The 19,385-nt window shown below is 43.9% G+C and overlaps 1 protein-coding gene across 2 annotated transcripts in view; it reads right to left on the bottom strand.

The window, feature by feature from the left end:
- The window catches only part of SENP7 (SUMO specific peptidase 7), a 168,422-nt gene that overhangs the window by 121,460 nt on the left and 27,577 nt on the right, over positions 1-19,385 (bottom strand). For both annotated transcript variants that reach the window (XM_075336527.1, XM_075336528.1), the window contains exon 5: positions 5,862-5,938. In XM_075336527.1, coding sequence (XP_075192642.1) covers positions 5,862-5,938 — 77 coding nt within the window. The remainder of the gene's footprint in view (positions 1-5,861; positions 5,939-19,385) is intronic.

Below are 19,385 nucleotides of genomic sequence, written 5' to 3'. Positions count from 1 at the left end.
TCAACATTAACAGAAATAAACACTTGAAATAGATCACTCTATAATGACTATATAAAATAGATGTGTTTCCCTTTTTCTATTCTAATTTATTGAGATGCACTTGTAGTAGTGGGGATGATTTGCACATTGCAGCTGAGTGTGCAGAGAGGGGCGAAACATCTACAGTCTCTGGGAGGGCAGACTAAACAGGCTGTTAAAAGGAAGTAAAGCACATGTATCTTTCCAGGAAAGAAGCTGTGCTGAGATAGCAACTTCTAGGCCCACGATCAGGGTTCACAGCGTTTTGGACGCAGCGTGTTTCAGCTGCGTTCGAAACACTGCAATGTACAGTACAAGCACAGTGGATAGGATTTCTAGAAATCCCATGCCCACTGTGCGTGTACTGCCTGGAGAGTTAACTGACCTGCAGTGCGGCTCTCTGAGCTGCAAGCATGTCAATTCTTTGCTTCTGAGATGCAATTGTTCTCCACAGAGATAACACAGAGAGAGACCGCAACTGCCCGAGCCCGGATTGTGGACACGAGTAGCTGCGGTCCCCTGTGGAGGAGACTCACGGCCCCGCAGGTCAGGACCCATCGCGTCCAGGTCACAGCAGGTCCTGATTGTATGCACATACCCTTAGTCCAATTCTACTGACATATACACAAAAATACTTCCATTTCAAAGATTCCAATAGTCTTTAGATAAGAAAGGTTAAGTTACAGATCCTCTCTTTAAGTGGGTCAATATCCACAACAAAACATACATTTTATCCAAAGACTGATTTCACATTAAATGTAGTGGTGCAGAAAGGAATACCGTGCTTTGGGAATTAGAGATTCTAGGGGGCGATAAATATCGTAAACATCAAACCTGGCTTTACTTAAGAGTCTAATGAATATGTTGATGTAATGTATGTTAGCATACTTTATTAAATTAAGGGGTTTACAATAACAGGGGAGGGGGTAACTGAAGTATTTAAAATGCATTCTTAAAAATGTCGTTGAAAGAACAAAGAAGGGGAAGAGGAAGGGAAGAAAAGGTAGGCCAAAAGGAGATAAGGAAAGGGGAATTGGAGGGGAGGAGAAAGGGAGGGAGGAAGACGCTGAGGCAATTCGTTAAAGGGAACCAAACATCAGGATTTTCCTATATAAAAGGTTAGCAGGCGCTAACTCCGATGCCATGTTTCTGAATAGAGAAATTTGCATACAGCCAGAGAGGGAGGAACAGGCGGCGGGGGGGGGGAGGGCGGGGGGGGGGGAGGGCGGGCGGGCGGGCATCATGTGCATAGCCCGGATATTATCAGCAGCGGTACACACATCAATCAAAAACATGATGAATTTTCAAACTTTATAAACATGAATTTCACAACCTAAACATCCGAGCTGCCCGCTAATGGTATATAGAGCCTGTGCCTGATAGTGCCAGTACTGCACTGGCTGCACCTTATATACCAAAATCTTGATGTTTAGTTCCCTTTAAGTTTCAAAGTCAAGCAAGATTATAAAACTTTTATATTCATTTAGCACAGCAAATAAACACATTCGGAAATAACATGTTACATTTATATTATTTAGAGAATGTCAATGAACTAAGTCAAAACAAGGTTTGGCATGTACTTCTGGGACCAAAGAGACCATCTTAGTTTTTTTTTCTTTTACCGCAATATTATACTCATATAAAATTATGAGATGAACCCCTGTACGTAACTGAAATAGATGGTATTCTTTCTTCTCTCCAGTTGGCTGCTAATAAATTCTTAATAACTAAGAAAATGTGACATACAATGTATCTATATTTTTTCTCTTATTCTGCTAACCCTATGAAGAGAAGAATGGCCAATTCTGGAGTAAGATTTATATCTTTTGTAGTTATTCGCTTTAAGAGTAGGGATGATCGAATACCTCAAATATTTGGCTTCGCGAATATTTTCCAAGTAGGTCGCCGCTATGCGAATATTCGATGCGCAATGTAAATCTATGGGAAGCCGAAATACTTCCGAATAGTTATTATTCGGGGTTTCCCATAGACTTACAGTGCGCATCGAATATTCGCGAATAGTGGCGATTTATTCGGCAAATATTTGCGAAGCCGAATATTTGAGGTATTCAAACATCCCTATTTAAGAGGTCTCTAACTTCCTTCCATAAGGGTTTAAGTAAAGGACATCCCCAGAAAATGTGGATAAAGGATCCATTTTTCCCGCAACCTCTCCAACATAGTGGTGAGTTTTTAGCAGAAAAGTTGCACAACTTTAGAGGGGTATAGTACCATCTGGAATACACTTTATAATGTATCTCCTGAAGGGAAGCACAGGTTGCAGTTGCATAAGTTGTTTCCAGAGCTTGTTTCCATGTACTTATAGGGAATTCCTTGTGTAAATCGTTCTCCCAATTATTTAGGTTTAGCTTTTTCTCAAATTGATAATCTTCATTTAGCAAGGAATATATATTACTGGTTTTCCAAATAATTTGGTTTAGTGGATTACTCAATACATTTATTAGGGGTTTTAGTAAGCAGAAATCTAGGTTTTTTTGGTTTGTAAAAAAAATTTCTATACGGTACCAACATTTTTTTCTTTGGGATGTTGAATTTACTTTGTATGTTTTTGAAGGGCAAGATTTTGTTATTTTCTATTAGATCGAGAAAATTGTTTATGTTGTATTGTTTCCATTTTATTATATTCATTGTGGGAGTCAGAATTTGTATTGTTTCAATTGGGCATTTAATATCCTCCAAAGGTACATTAGTTTACATCAAAGTTTTTAATAGGGATTTCCATGCCTATAGTTCTGCTTTACTTGTTTGAAATTTAGTTAATGTTTTGTATGTGTTTAAAAGTTGGGCCAAAATTATATCTAATTTGGGAAAGTTTTGATTATAATATTTTTCTATACAGTGCCTACAAGTAGTATTCAACCCCTGCAGATTTAGCAGGTTTACACATTCGGAATTAACTTGGCATTGTGACATTTGGACTGTAGATCAGCCTGGAAGTGTGAAATGCACTGCAGCAAAAAAGAATGTTATTTCTTTTTTTATTTTTTTTTTAAATTGTGAACCGTTTATTCAGAGGGTCATTTATTATTCAACCCCTCAAACCACAAGAATTCTGTTTGGTTCCCCTAAAGTATAAAGAAGTATTTCAGGCACAAAGAACAAGGAGCTTCACATGTTTGGATTAATTATCTTTTTCCAGCCTTTTCTGACTAATTAAGACCCTCCCCAAACTTGTGAACAGCACTCATACTTGGTCAACATGGGAAAGACAAAAGGTGCATTCCAAGGCCATCAGAGACAAGATCGTGGAGGGTCACAAGGCTGGCAAGGGGTACAAAACCCTTTCCAAGGAGTTGGGCCTACCTGTCTCCACTGTTGGGAGCATCATCCGGAAGTGGAAGGCTTATGGAACTACTGTTAGCCTTCCACGGCCTGGACAGCCTTTGAAAGTTTCCACCTGTGCCGAGGCCAGGCTTGTCCGAAGAGTCAAGACTAACCCAAGGACATCAAGGAAGGAGCTCCGGGAAGATCTCATGGCAGTGGGGACATTGGTTTCAGTCAATACCATAAGTAACGTACTCCACCGCAATGGTCTCCGTTCCAGACGAGCCCGTAAGGTACCTTTACTTTCAAAGCATCATGTCAAGGCTCGTCTACAGTTTGCTCATGATCACTTGGAGGACTCAGACAGACTGGTTCAAGGTTCTCTGGTCTGATGAGACCAAGATAGAGATCTTTGGTGCCAACCACACACGTGACGTTTGGAGACTGGATGGCACTGCATACGACCCCAAGAATACCATCCCTACAGTCAAGCATGGTGGTGGCAGCATCATGCTGTGGGGCTGTTTCTCAGCCAAGGGGCCTGGCCATCTGGTCCGCATCCATGGGAAGATGGATAGCACGGCCTACCTGGAGATTTTGGCCAAGAACCTCCACTCCTCCATCAAGGATCTTAAGATGGGTCGTCATTTAATCTTCCAACAAGACAACGACCCAAAGCACACAGCCAAGAAAACCAAGGCCTGGTTCAAGAGGGAAAAAATCAAGGTGTTGCAGTGGCCTAGTCAGTCTCCTGACCTTAACCCAATTGAAAACTTGTGGAAGGAGCTCAAGATTAAAGTCCACATGAGACACCCAAAGAACCTAGATAACTTGGAGAAGATCTGCATGGAGGAGTGGGCCAAGATAACTCCAGAGACCTGTGCCGGCCTGATCAGGTCTTATAAAAGACGATTATTAGCTGTAATTGCAAACAAGGGTTATTGCACAAAATATTAAACCTAGGGGTTGAATAATAATTGACCCACACTTTTATGTTGAAAATTTATTAAAATTTACCTGAGCAACATAACTTGTTGGTTTGTAAGATTTATGCATCTGTTAATAAATCCTGCTCTTGTTTGAAGTTTGCAGGCTCTAACTTATTTGCATCTTATCAAACCTGCAGGGGGTTGAATACTACTTGTAGGCACTGTATATACTAAACTATTTTAAAATTCTATAATTAGATTAATTTTAGGTCTATTTAATGAGACCAGTTAAATAATAAGCGTAAATATTCGGTAAACCTAGGCCTCCATTCCTCTTATGTTTACATAAGATTTTTTGGGAAATTCTAGGTTTCTTATTTTGCCAGATGAATAGTGATAACATATTGTAGTTTCTGGATCCAGTGCTTACGAATTTTTGTTGTTAAACATCGGAATACATATAGAATTTTCGGCAAAATAATAGATTTATATGATATGACCTTTCCCATCCATGAAACTTCAGTCATCTTTAAATGTCTGAATTCATTTTGGATGTTGTTTAATAATGGGGTAATGTTCATAGATACAATTTTTTTTGTTGGGTTAGTGATGTATATCCCTAAATATTGCAATTTTTCAGTTTCCCACTTGAAGGAAAATTCCTTCTGAATACAATCTTTTAAATCTGGGTCTATGTTATAGCCCAAAATTTGGGACTTAGGTACCGTCACACATGAGATCGCTAGCGAGATCGCAGCTGAGTCACGGTTTCCGTGACGCAGTAGCGATCCCGTTAGCGATCTTGTTCTGTGTGACACCTACCAGCGATCAGGCCCCTGCTGTGAGATCTCTAGTCATTGCAGAATGGTCCAGTCCATTTTCTTCAAAGGCGATGTCCTGCTGGGCAGGACACATCGCTGTGTTTGACACTTTGTGACAGGGTCACAGTGACTGCTGAGATAGTTATACAGGTCGCTACTGTGACCTGTATTGTTCCTGCATCACTGGTAAGATCTGACTGTGTGACATCTCACCTGCGACCTCCCAGAGACTAACTAGCGATCCCTATCAGGTCACATCGTTTTCGGGATCGCTGGTAAGTCGTTGTGTGTGACTGGGCCTTTTGAATAATTGATTTTATAGTATGATATGGCTGAGAAATCATCCAGATTATTAATTGTATTTCTAAGTGGCTCAAGTGGGTCTGTAATGTATGTTTGAAGATAGAAAAACCTATTGAAGAGGTTGTCTCCGTCAAACAACTTCTGTCCATATGCCCTGTTTTAGTCAAACAAATAGCTTACATAGTTTTCATAATTAACACCATATATGTTAAAGGGGTAGTCCCAGCTTAGAAATTCAAAGCAGATTCACAGTATACTTTCTGGGAGTTGCATCTCGTACTGTGATCTCCCAAACTCTCATAAAAGAGAACCAAGAGAGTCCCCGTTATCCACATATGGGTCTCAGAGGTGGGATGTGCAATTATTAGCTCTTTTATGTCCTAGCTTTTGAGTAAGCCATAAATTCCTTTGGCGGAAATAACTATTTAAATATGGGCTAGCTTTGAAAGAACATGTGTGTAAGGGTTAAAAACAGATAAATGAATAATTTAACCTAGTGACAAACCTTTTTGCTCCCTTAATCTTTTTTCAAGAGATTTAACGTCGACTTCCTTTTCTACCTCCTTGCGTATGTGTTCTGTCCTAAAAAAATAAATAAATAAATAAATAAAATAAAGGTATTAAAGAAGAAATTCTGAGTATAGAGTAAGTGCCAATAGAGAACCTCTTACACTGGTCATATAGGGTAGTGATTTTTTATATTGAGTGCAAATGGATGATGCAGTGAAACCTCTGGATGACTCCCGTGAGGACCCTCCAGTCCACCTCCCGAAACTAAAAAGTGATCTTCTTTTGGTATGGTCTTGACCTCACAGCTCACAGTGCATGTCAGACCAAATGAGAATCATTACGTCAAAAGCAACTGTCCAAGGAGCTCATAGACAATTGTAGCAAGGCACAGATGTAGCCAAGGTTACAAAATAATTTCTTCAGTACTCAAGGTTTCTAAAAGCACAGTGGCAAGCATGAAGTGGATACAGTCACCACTCACGCTATTGTGAATAGTGGCTTGCCCCTGCACTTTGATTGACAGTTGGCTCTGCAGCGGGTCTGTGCAAAGTGAGCCGTCAAAGTGCTGAGGCACTATAGTGAGTAATGCTGTAAGTAATGACTGTAATTGCTGCACTTGCTTCATCATACCTCCCAACTTTTAAAGAAGGGAAAGAAGGACAAGGTTTGTGGCGTGCTTTGTGCGCCACAGCAAATTTTTAGGCCACGGCCATATCCACGCCTCTAACAACACCCATTCAGCAATGACGATCATTGTTTTAGAAACAATAATTAAAAAAAATATATATATAGATTTATTTGTAAGCAGTAAATTAAAATATAACTGCAAAATTGGTGGCGTTACGTTTTAAACTAGAATATTTTACACCAACTAAAAAGGGATCTTTTGAAATGGTCTTCTCAAAAGATAAGAAGAAGATCCATAAGCATAATATATGGCAGGACGGAAAATGTGGTCACCATAAATGGATGGTGTTGTCACTTGAAAAGGTGTGACTGTCATTTAGGCTACATGCGCACGCTGCTTTTTTTGCTGCTTTTTTGCTGCTTTTTTGGCTGCAGTTTTGTCAGCAGAACGTTCTGACATCTGACTTCCCAGCAAAGTCTATGAGAAGTCAGATTTGTCATGCGCACACTGCAGTTTATTTGTCAGCGTTTTTTTTCTCAAAAGTTTGTGACAAAAAAAATGCACCATGTTCATTCTTTCCTGCGTTTTTGTCAACATTTGTCACCCATTGAAATCAATGAGGGCATCAAAAACGCAGGAAAAAATGCATGTTATCAAAAGTGGTGCATTTTACCTGCCTTTTACCTGCGTTTTTGCTAGCAAAAACGCAGGTGATTTGTCAGGAAGTGAGGTCAAGCAAGTGGTCCCGTCCCGTCCTCCATGTGTTCCCCGAAGTACCGCTGTCCCCAGGGGAGATGATGTGGAGGACGGGACTATCAGCAGCGGCGGCAGCGAGAGGGGGATGGACATTGGCAGCTGAAAACATTGATTTTTCCCTCTCTCTGCTGCCGCCGCTGATAGTCCCGTCCTCCACGTGTTCCCCGAAGTACCACTGTCCCCAGCATGCACGCACAGGGGAGATGATGTGGAGGACGGGACTATCAGCAGCGGTGGCAGCGAGAGGGAAAAATCAATGTTTTCAGCTGCCAACGTCCATCCCCCTCTCGCTGCCGCCGCCGCTGATAGTCCCGTCCTCCACGTGTTCCCCGACGTACCGCTGTCCCCAGCGTGCACGCACAGGGGAGATGATGGACCCCTCTCACCGCCGCCGCCGCTGAAAGTCCCGGGCTCCACGCTCCTGCCGGCTCCACGCTGTAGCGCGATCAGCTGAGCTGTCACTGAGGTTACTCGCGGCCACCGCTGGATTCAGCGGTGGCCGCGGGTAACCTCGGTGACAGCTCAGCTGATCGCGCGGCTGTCTCCATTAGCTGCATGGAGGTGACCGGAGCGGCGGTGTCTGCTGCTTCTCCGGTCACCTCCATGCAGCACAGCTGGACGCGACGCTGGAGCATGCTGGAGTACGCCGGACATGGAGGGTTTGTCGGGGTTAATAAATTGGTAATGAGGGAATGTGTTTGTGTTTTTTATTTCTAATAAATGATTTTGTGTGTGTTTATTTACTGTAATATACAGATTAATCATGGAGGGTGTCTCAGACGCCTGACATGATTAATCTAGGACTTATTGGCAGCTATGGGCTGCCAATAACTCCTTATTACCAGCTATGGGCTGCCAATAACTCCTTATTACCCCGATTTGCCAACGCACCAGGGCAAATCGGGAAGAGCCGGGTACAGTCCCAGAACTGTCGCATCTAATGGATGCGGCCATTCTGGGCGGCTGCTGACTGATCTTGTTAGGCTGGGGGGCTCCCCATAACGTGGAGCTCCCCATCCTGAGAATACCAGCCTTCAGCCGTATGGCTTTATCTGGCTGGCATTAAAATTGGGGGGGACCGCATGCCAGTTTTTTTTAATTATTTATTTATTTCTAATTTTTTTTTTTTCAATTCAACAAGCTTTATGGGCTTGTTTGAACTGAAAAATACATGAAACAATTGTTGACAAAACTGCAGCCAAAAACGCACCAAAAAAGCAGCAAAAAAGCACCTACATTTCTTGTGACATTTCCAGGCTCTCTCTGACAAGGTGCAGTTTTGGCTGCAGTTTTGGCTGCATTTTGTGAACACGAAAAAGAAGCAGCGTGCGCATGTAGCCTTATGAAGGCTAGTGTAAAATAGATGCATGCATAAATAAAAACCGCAGCAAAGGCTATTGAACTAAAAAATAACCACTGTATACCTCTTTTTCCTGGATGAGCAAGTACTGATGCTAGCATGGTCCCCTAGGTGTGCATGTGATGGCTACAGCGGTCACACTGGCATTACTGCTCAACAAAAAGCCATGATGCCAATAATATGTCCTGTGGCAACTGACGGTTTACAAATGGCCTGCAGAGAACGACTGCGGTCAAAGACAAGGAGCTCAGTCCTAGTTGGGGGAGAGAAGAGGCGAGTATTATCTAGGTCCAGTACTCTCCAACTGTCACCTCTTAGGCGTTTCCTGGCCTGGCTAGAACCTGCCAACTGAAACCACGGTAACCATGGGGACTATGGGAAGAGCCAGACTTACAGTGTGCATTGCTGGTGTAAGAAAACTGGTCATAGAGATAAAAAGCCAGATGCGGTTTGTTAAAAAAAAATTGATTGATATATATATATATATATATATATATATATCAATCATGTAGAAGACATATGTTATCTATGGGACTAACAAAGAAAGCTTAACTTTCCACTTGGCAACCTTTGACTGTTCAATAGATGTTGACCAGTTCAGCGAAAAGGAATAACTGGAAAACTAGCAGTTATCCTCTATCTTGTAGCTGGGCGATAACGTGTTAAACTCTTTAAAGTTAAACCTGTCATGTACCTAAATTGCATAACCAGCATATTGAGGGTTACACTGCTGGTTAATAGTATTACAGTCATCGCTCAGTACACAATGAGCGGATGTAACCATGCCCTGGCACTTTGATTTTCCGTCTGCGCGGCGTGACTTCTCAATCTAAGTGGCGCTCACTATGTACTGAGAAGTGACTGTAGCCGCACCAAGCACATCTCCATGATAGTTTCCAGGAGGAATGAAGTTTATGATCTCCTGGTAGCTACACTTTCTGTAAGGCGGCCAGCAGGGCTGTGGAGTCGCTAACCCAAACCTCCGGCTCAGACTCCTCAATGTCCCTGATTACAACTTTAACTCTGACTCCCTCATACATGACTCATGTTTGTGATAAATTTCCTGCAGCAAAATGGTAACATTAAAATTTTAAATCATTATTATGATGCAATAATCATAACATAGAACATAAATATATTTATTGGTATACAAGTTTAGAACACAAAAAAAACGTTAATAAATTGTAAATATGCAATACGCTAAGCAGTATGTGGGGGAAAAACAGTTCTCAACAAAAATGTACGGAATATCATTTGTGCAGTGTATGAATTTGTTCTAAGAAATAGTATCACCTCCATCAGATCCTCCTACATAGATGACCTCAAATCTGACCTAATAATTTTAAGGCTAGAGAGCAACTTCTCTTCACTAACTTGGGTTGGTGGCAAAGCCGTAACCACATGGGCAACATCTTTAACAATTTCCGGGTATAAAGGAATTGCCTCATGCACAGTCAGTTTTGATGAACGGTTGAACTCTTCTACTTCTTTGAGAGAAAGTGAAAAATTTTGCTGAAATATGGTCTGTTTGCTATGGGAGTTGAATCTTTTTTTCCTGTATCAACGCTTTGCCTGCTCCAGGTCATCCAAATACTATTTAAAATTAAACTCCTCATCTGATGAGGCTGAAGATACAGCAGCAGTAGCACTGGCAGCATCTAAGGCGGGCTTTGCACGTTGCGACATCGCAAGCCGATGCTGCGATGTCGCACGAGATAGTCCCCGCCCCCATCGCAGGTACGATATCGTGTGATAGCTTGCGTAGCGAAAATTATCGCTACGCCAGCTTCACACGCACTCACCCGCCCTGCGACCGTCGCTGTGGCCGGCAACCCTCCTCCTTCCTAAGGGGGCGGGTCGTGCAGCGTCATAGCGACGTCACACGGCAGGCGGCCAATAGCGGCGGAGGGGCGGAGATGAGCAGGATGTAAACATCCTGCCCACCTCCTTCCTTCCGCATATCCTACGGAAGCCGCGGTGACGCCGGTAGGAGATGTTCCTCGCTCCTGCGGCTTCACACACAGCGATGTGTGCTGCCGCAGGAACGAGGAACAACATCGGACCGTCGCGTCAGCGTAATTATGGATTACGCCGACGCTGCACCGATGATACGATTATGCCGATTTTGCGCTCGTTAATCGTATCATCTAGGCTTTACACACTACGATGTCGCATGCGATGCCGGATGTGCGTCACTTTCAATTTGACCCCACCGACATCGCACCTGCGATGCCGTAGTGTGCAAAGCCGCCCTAAGTTCTCTTGCTGTTGGCAGTCCTGTACCACACTCGTCCTAACTCCTACCTCTGTTAGAGCGTCTTTTCTTTTAGTAAACTGTTGATCATCCAGCAGTATACGATCACTTGGGTCCACATAAAAAGCTGCCAGAAGAAATGTTATTTTCTAATAACAGTGTCCCTCTCCATTTCATTGAAACAGAAATGCCATCTGCGATTAAACATCCTCTTTGGGACAGGCAAAAAAGCAAGTTCTTCCACTCCTTTATGAAAATGCTGGGAGGTAAATCCTCAGCTTGTAATTTTTTAGTCATTGTTAATGGATGATTAACCAATTCCTACAATTCAGCTACCTGTCCAGTGTCCATTGACCTTCAATTAGGGTTACCTGAGGGTTGGCCATGTCTATAAGAAAGCATTTCCGCTCAAGCAATCCCTCAATCATTAAATAAATGCTGCCACACCGAGTGGCTTGATTGACAATTGCCCCTTTTCAAGCACATATATTCAAGATGGAATCAATTTTAGGGGTTTTGGCAGCAATAACCAATTTCCTCACTTTGCCAATCAGTGTTCCAGCATGTCTCTCTTGCAGACCATCTTTTATTGCCAGGTGCCGAGTGTACACAACACAGCAAATGTGATAAATAGGATAGTGATGTGAAGCAGCTTCAACAAGATCATCAAATTCTAAAAGGATTATTTTGCTTTCTATTGAAAGTTTAGACTTGCTTTAAGAAGTACTCACTATAACACTAGAAGTCCCAGAAATTTCGATCTCCAAAGGTTGCAAATGTTAAATGACCCCTCTCTGGGACTTCTAGTGTTAATCCTACTTTCCTGTTCACTCTAGTGTCTTTAGCAGTTCTAAGATGATTGCAGGCATTCTTCATATCTTTGTTTTTACTCTTATCTGTATAGGAGGTGCTTCACTACTTATATCATATGTAGCTGAACTGCTGCACAGATTCAGCTCAACTAAAAGCTGAGATTCTTTGATTAAGAATAGAACATTTCATAACGTTCCCAAATTCTTATGAAAAAATATTGATCACATACTGAACCGCTGTACTCAATTTATTATATATTATAGAGTCGGTCCATTTTATACTGACTCCACCAAAATGGACACAGACTGACTCCACAGCCCTAGCGGCCAGACAATATTGTAATGCTATTAACGTCCAGAATATCCCTGTCTGCAGGTTAATAGCATCTGAATACATGACAAGTTCCATTTAACATCTAATTTTTCAGGTACATCAAAAGGTACTGGATATATCAATGTACAAAGCAGATGCACGCTACAATTTTAGTCAATGGCATATGTCAGTCATTAACTAAAATTGTATTAAAAAACTAGAGAAAAAAAAAAACCAAACAAACATTAAATGCAAATTAAATAATTATTCAGTATGTTGGTAAATGTGACGGAATAAATAAATCAAAATTTCTTATCAAAACTTCCATAATAGAGAGATTATGTAGTGTATTTCAGAACTGTCTTATATGAAATGCACAAAAAATATATTTTCTGGCATACAGCTTTAGAAATCATCACAAACCTCAGCATACGTTAACAAACCATCCCAATGTATACCCCAGCATTCCTGAACAAACCATCTGAAATGTATACTATAGTTCAAAAGTTTGGGGTCATTTAGATATATCCTTATTTTTTAAAGAAAAGCACATTTTTTTTTCAATGAAGCTAACATTAAATTAAACAGAAATACACTCTATACATTGTTAATGTGGTAAATGACTATTCTAGCTGCAAACGTCTGGTTTTTAATGCAATATCTACACAGGTGTATAGAGGCGCATTTCCAACACCCACCACTCCAGTGTTCTAATGGTACATTGTGTTTGCTAACTGTGTTAGAAGGCTAATGGATGTTTGGAAATCCCTTGAAAACCCTTGTGCAAGTATCTTAGCACAGCTGAAAATAGTTTTGCCGATTAGAGAAGCTATAAAACTGACCTTCCTTTGAGCTAGCTGAGAATCTGGAGCATTACATTTTTTGGTCCTATTAAACTCTCAAAATGGCCAGAAAAAGAGAACTTTCATGTGAAACGCAAAAGTCTATTCTTGTTCTTAGAAATAAAGGATATTCCATGCTAGAAATTTCCAAGAAACGAAGATGTCCTATAACTGTGTGTACTACTCCCTTCAGAGGAAAGCACAAACCGGCTGGATGAAGTGAAGGACCACCACATCAAAACCCTGTCATGGCCAGCCAAATCTACAGACCTGAACCCCACTGAAAACCTCTGGAATGTAAATCAAGAGGAAGATGGATAGTCACAAGCCATCAAACAAAAGACCCGTTTACATTTTTGCACCAGGAGTGGCATAAGGTCACCCAAAAGCAGTGTGAAAGACTGGTGGAAAGCGGCCAAGACGCATGAAAGCTGGGACTAAAAATCATGGTTATTCTACAAAATATTGATTTCTGAATTCTTCCTGAATTAAAACATTAGTATTGTTGTTTCTAAACGATTATGAACTTGTTTTCTTTGCATTATTTGAGGTCTGAAAGCAATGCATTGTCTTGACAATTTCTCATTTTCAGAAAATAAATACAAAATGTATTGCTTGGAAATTCGGAGACATGTTGTCAGTAGTTTATAAAATAAAAGAACAATTTACATTTCACTCAAAAATATACCTATAAAGAGAACAATCAGAAAAACTGAAAATTTGGAAGTGGTCTTTTAATTTTTGCCAGAGCTATATACCGCAGCATACCTGAAGAAACCATCTGAATGTATACCGCAATGTACCAGAACAAACCATCTCAAATGTATACCACAACATATCTGTACTATAAAATTAACACAATTTTATTTATTTTATAAAAGTAGTTAAAAAATGATACTGTGTATGATAAATGTGGCTCATAGCACAAACATAACAAGTCATTTATACCCCAAATCCAAAAGTGCAAAAATACCACAAAAAAAAAAAAAAACAGTGACATTGTGTATTTCTGGGACGGGGAACAAAAATGATACATTATATGCACCCAAAATGGTGTAAAAAAAACCCAAAAAAAACCATATCTAGTACTTATTTAATTTTAGACTCTAGACTTCAAGGAAAAATTATTCACAATTATTAAGAGGGGCACACCTATTTGACTTGTATTGTGGATCAGTGTACCACAAATAGAATGGGAGTTTTCATTTTAATAAAGATGCTTCTTTTCTCTCTACTTTACTAACTAGTTAGCTTCAGTGGCTTGGCATTATGTCATGGTGGACCCATTCTTTATTTAGCAGACCTCTTCATAGTTAGGTTCAGTGGCTTGGCATTATGCCATGGTGGACCCATTCTTTACTTAGCAGACATCTTCCTAGTTAGCTTCAGTGGCTTGACATTATGCCATGGTGGACCCTTTCTTTATTTAGCAGACCTCTTCATAGTTAGGTTCAGTGGCTTGGCATTATGCCATGGTGGACCCATTCTTTACTTAGCAGACATCTTCCGAGTTAGCTTCAGTGGCTTGACGTTAACCAAAACGTGGACCTGTGTCACCCAGGGAAGGTTACTCTGTCCCGGGCGGTTGCAAACGGGAATGTCACATCAGGTAGCCTTTGCCCAACCCCGTGCCCTGGGGACGCTTAATAAAAGGGGGTATTAACAGGGGACAATAGAGTTAATGTTCGTGATGCCACCTGCGGGTTGCGGTTAGGAATGGAGAACCGCCGCTGCCCAACGTGGGTACTCCCAGGGATGGTGGTAGTGGCAGCTATGGTGGTAGGCCCTCCGCAAGTAGGGCTGAACCTAGGAGATGTATGGTGTATAATGATGGAGACCACACCAGGTAACTTTAACAGTCTCTACTCACATGGACCCTCGGCTTGCTGGTTCCGGTCCCAGGAGTATCAGTGCCAATTTCGTGACCCAGGTTGCTCTATCCCCAGCACTCTCTGTAGATTGAGTCCCTGTAGTGTGGAGCGTTTGGGAACCCAGACTGTCCCTTTTGGGGCAAGTCTCCTTCTCCGTACGGTGGGCAGTGCGGACCCTACGGGGAAATAAGTGTCCGAACCCCGATCCTAGTTTACTGCTGATGCCCCCGGATTATTTGGTTCGATGAAGTCCATGAAGGTATCCTCACCATGCAGGTATTTATCAAACTGTCTGAAACTTGACATTTGACCTAGGGCCCTGTGCCCAGTGCGTGCTCAGATCCCAGCAGTATCTCGGTACCCGTCCTGGCGACCTCCCTCCTGTGCCCCCGGGGTCACCGTTACACGGACCCAGCTCAGGCACGTCCGCACACCTCTCCTGTGTGCTCCCCTCTTCTAGACTGCTCTCTGACTGGCTGACCCCTCCCACCAGGCTGGCTATACCCAGGGACTCGTTCCCATGGCGACCATCCCCTTACATGGTTAACCCTTTATGCCCTGTGCAGGGAGGCGAACTAGGATTTTAGATGTGTGTTAGTGGAATCGGCACTGGTACTCCAGGTCCCAGGGGGTAGGTCCTGCATCCCCAAGAGGATGCAGTTCCTTGTAGTTACCTGAGACTCTCAGGGGCGCTATAGACCCATTCTTTATTTAGCAGACATCTTCCTAGTTAGGTTCAGTGGCTTGGCATTATCCAAAGGTGGACCCATTCTTTAGTTAGCTGACATGAACATCTCTCCCACACACTATAACCCCTATGGCTACTCCACCATGGATACCTTGTATAACCAAATACAGTCAGAAGCGGACCACCTAACTTGGCGTTTTCCAAACTTCAATCCCCGTAATAATTTTTCCTCCTGTTTGATCTTGAAAAGTAACCATTTCTGGCTAGCACATTAGTGTTTCTTATAGCCAGAAAGTTGCCATTTGAAATGACTTTAGTTTTGTGCCATGTCTGTGATCTGCTTTTTACTTTTGTTGAAAAAAAAAAAAAAAACAAAAAAAAAAAACTGAATGAACATCCTCAGAGCCAGGTGAGTCCATAATTTTTGCCAGGTGTTGTATAAAGCTTTGCAAAGCACCAACCAGCTACCATGTGTTCTTGGATCCTACAGGGCTTGGTTTTCCAAGCAATCAAAGTACCGTATTTTTCGCTTTATAAGACGCACCGGCTTATAAGACGCACCCCAAATTTAGACATAAAAAAAGGTAAAAAAAGAAAAATGGGGTCCGTCTTATACTCCGGTGTTCTCTTACCGGAGGGGGGCAGCAGTGGTAGTGAAGCGGGGTCACAGGAGGCACGGCGGGTCAGTGGCAGCGGGGTCCGTGTTTGCAGGCGCAGTGGCATCCGTGGTGGCAGGAGCTGTGGGGTCCGTGGTGGCGGCAGCAGCGGCGGCGGGTGAGCCGTGCAGCAGGCCGGTGCAGTGAGTGTCCGTGGTCCCGGTTCAGTGGTGGCAGCGGCGGTGACTGCTCAGTGGTGGCAGCGGCGGGGACTGCTCAGTGGTGGCAGCGGTGGGGACTGCTCAGTGGTGGCAGCGGCGGGGACTGCTCAGTGGTGGAGCAGACGGATGCGGTGTTTTCCCAGTGTGTCCGCGGTCCCGTTTCAAGTAATGGCGCCCGGAGCGACGCATGCGCAGATGGAGCTCTCATCCAAGGGCTCCATCTGCGCACGCGCTGACTCTCGGAGCAGCGCGTGCGCAGATGGAGCTCTCATCCAAGAGCTCCACCGGCGCCATCATTTGAAAGTGGGACCGCGGACAACTGGTAACTTGCTGCACAGCTGCCCGCCCCGCACGCACAGAGTGGCAGCCAGGAGGCTGCCCGCCCACCCTGCGTGCAAGCGGCCGGGTACCTGTGCTTGCGTGCGGTGGCAGCCGGGTACCCGTGGCTGTGTGCGGGCGGCACCTGGGTGCCTGTGTGAGGGCAGCAGCCGGGTGCCTGTGTGAGGGCGGCAGCTGGCTGCCGCCCGCACGGGTACCCGACTGCCGCCCGCACACAGGCACCCGGCTGCCGCCCGCACACAGCCACGGGTACCCGGCTGCCACCGCACGCAAGCACAGGTACCCGGCCGCTTGCATGCAGCCACAGGCACCCGGCCGCCCGATCGCCTCAGACAGGACCCCCCCAGGTACTGCTATACAAGACGCACCCCCCATTTTCCTCCCAAATTTTTGGGAGGAAAAGTGCGTCTTATAAAGCGAAAAATACGGTAGGTTAATGAGCTGGAGACAGCAAGCTCATGTTCCTTATTAACATGGAAGTACAATTGAATGCCTCATCACAAAAACATTTTGGGTACTCACAGTAAAATCTCTCTGAGTCTTCATTGGGGGACACGATGGGTGTATGCTGCTGCCACTAGTAAGGATGACACTATGCAAAGAAATTAACTCCGCCTCAGCAGGGTACACCCACAAACTGGAACCAAGCTAATCAGTCAGTAAGAAAGCAGTAGGAGAAGTAACATTAGGAAATACCAACTGATCCAACATAAAAAAACAAGGTCAGGTGCTGGATCCCTCAATGAAGGCTCTAAGATTACCCAAAATCTAAATTTTCTCCATCACTTCATTGGGGGACAGAGGAAACTGATTTAGAGACCCAAGTAGAAGCAAATGCCAGGCAGTGGATCTTGAGGATGCAAATGCAGATTTGGCTATGGACACAATGTGTGTCTGTCAGTGGGATCCTTAAGGTAAAAATGGATCCAAGGGGAACCCCTGTCTGCCTCCTATGGACACTACGCTAAACCTGATTAGCGTTGTTCCAGTTGGTGAGTGTACCCTGCTGAGGAGGAGTTCATTTTTTCCATTAGTTGCAGCAGCAAAAACCCATGTCTTTTTGTGTCCCCCAATGAAGCAATACAGAAAGGGACGTTGTATTTACCTCCTGGGAAGGGGTTCTTGCTTGTGGAGGACTTTCAGGAGCCGAGATCCCTCCACACAAGGCAGATACTATATTGTGCAGGCATCTGTCTCCAACACACTGGGTGTTGAAGTTATTTCCTGAATTTTATTTCAGACCACCAATCTGGCAGCGTGAGCAGACCTATTCATATTTATTAGCACAAAGTTAGTCATGGTTGCTTCCCATTTAAATGCTGCTGTCAATGTATGACCGTAGCATTTAAATGCAGCGTGTGTCGATGGCCCCACTCAACAGCTATCTCAATTACCAATTAAGCAGGCAGCAAGCGAGAAGAAGGGAATTTTGTTTACTTACCGTAAATTCCTTTTCTTCTAGCTCCAATTGGGAGACCCAGACAATTGGGTATATAGCTTCTGCCTCCGAAGGCCACACAAAGTATTACACTTAAAAGTGTAAAGCCCCTCCCCTTCTGCCTATACACCCCCCGTGCATCACGGGCTCCTCAGTTTTGGTGCAAAAAGCAAGAAGGAGGAAAAGTTATAAATTGGTTTAAAGTAAATTCAATCCGAAGGAATTTCGGAGAACTGAAACCATTCAACATGAACAACATGTGTACACAAAGAACAACAGCCCGAAGGGAACAGGGGCGGGTGCTGGGTCTCCCAATTGGAGCTAGAAGAAAAGGAATTTACGGTAAGTAAACAAAATTCCCTTCTTCTTTGTCGCTCCATTGGGAGACCCAGACAATTGGGACGTCCAAAAGCAGTCCCTGGGTGGGTAAAATAATACCTCGTAATAGAGCCGTAAAACGGCCCTTTCCTACAGGTGGGGCAACCGCCGCCTGAAGGACTTGCCTACCTAGGCTGGCATCCGCCGAAGCATAGGTATGCACCTGATAGTGTTTCGTGAAAGTGTGCAGGCTCGACCAGGTAGCCGCCTGACACACCTGCTGAGCCGTAGCCTGGTGCCGCAAAGCCCAGGACGCACCCACGGCTCTGGTAGAATGGGCTTTCAGCCCTGAGGGAACCGGAAGCCCAGAAGATCGGTAAGCTTCGAGAATTGGTTCCTTGATCCACCGAGCCAGGGTTGATTTGGAAGCCTGTGACCCTTTACGCTGGCCAGCGACAAGGACAAAGAGTGCATCCGAGCGGCGCAGGGGCGCCGTACGAGAAATGTAGAGTCTGAGTGCTCTCGCCAGATCTAACAAGTGCAAGTCCTTTTCACACTGGTGAACTGGATGAGGACAAAAAGAGGGTAAGGAGATATCCTGATTGAGATGAAAGGGGGATACCACCTTAGGGAGAAATTCCGGAACCGGACGCAGAACCACCTTGTCCTGGTGAAACACCAGGAAAGGGGCTTTGCATGACAGCGCCGCTAGCTCAGACACTCTCCGAAGTGATGTGACTGCTACCAGGAAGACCACTTTCTGCGAAAGGCGTGAGAGAGAAATATCCCTCATTGGCTCGAAAGGTGGTTTCTGAAGAGCCATCAGCACCCTGTTCAGATCCCAGGGTTCTAACGGCCGCTTGTAAGGAGGGACTATGTGACAAACCCCCTGCAGGAACGTGCGTACCTTTGGAAGTCTGGCCAGGCGCTTCTGAAAAAACACAGAGAGCGCTGAGACTTGTCCCTTAAGAGAGCCGAGTGACAACCCTTTTTTCAATCCGGATTGAAGGAAGGAAAGAAAAGTGGGCAAGGCAAATGGCCAGGGAGAGAAACCCTGATCAGAGCACCAAGATAGGAATATCC

Source organism: Anomaloglossus baeobatrachus, chromosome 2, assembly GCF_048569485.1.
Source record: "Anomaloglossus baeobatrachus isolate aAnoBae1 chromosome 2, aAnoBae1.hap1, whole genome shotgun sequence".
Classification (NCBI taxonomy): domain Eukaryota; kingdom Metazoa; phylum Chordata; class Amphibia; order Anura; family Aromobatidae; genus Anomaloglossus; species Anomaloglossus baeobatrachus.
The sequence above is the reverse complement of the archived record's forward strand: the minus strand, read 5'-3'. Positions and strand labels throughout refer to the sequence as shown.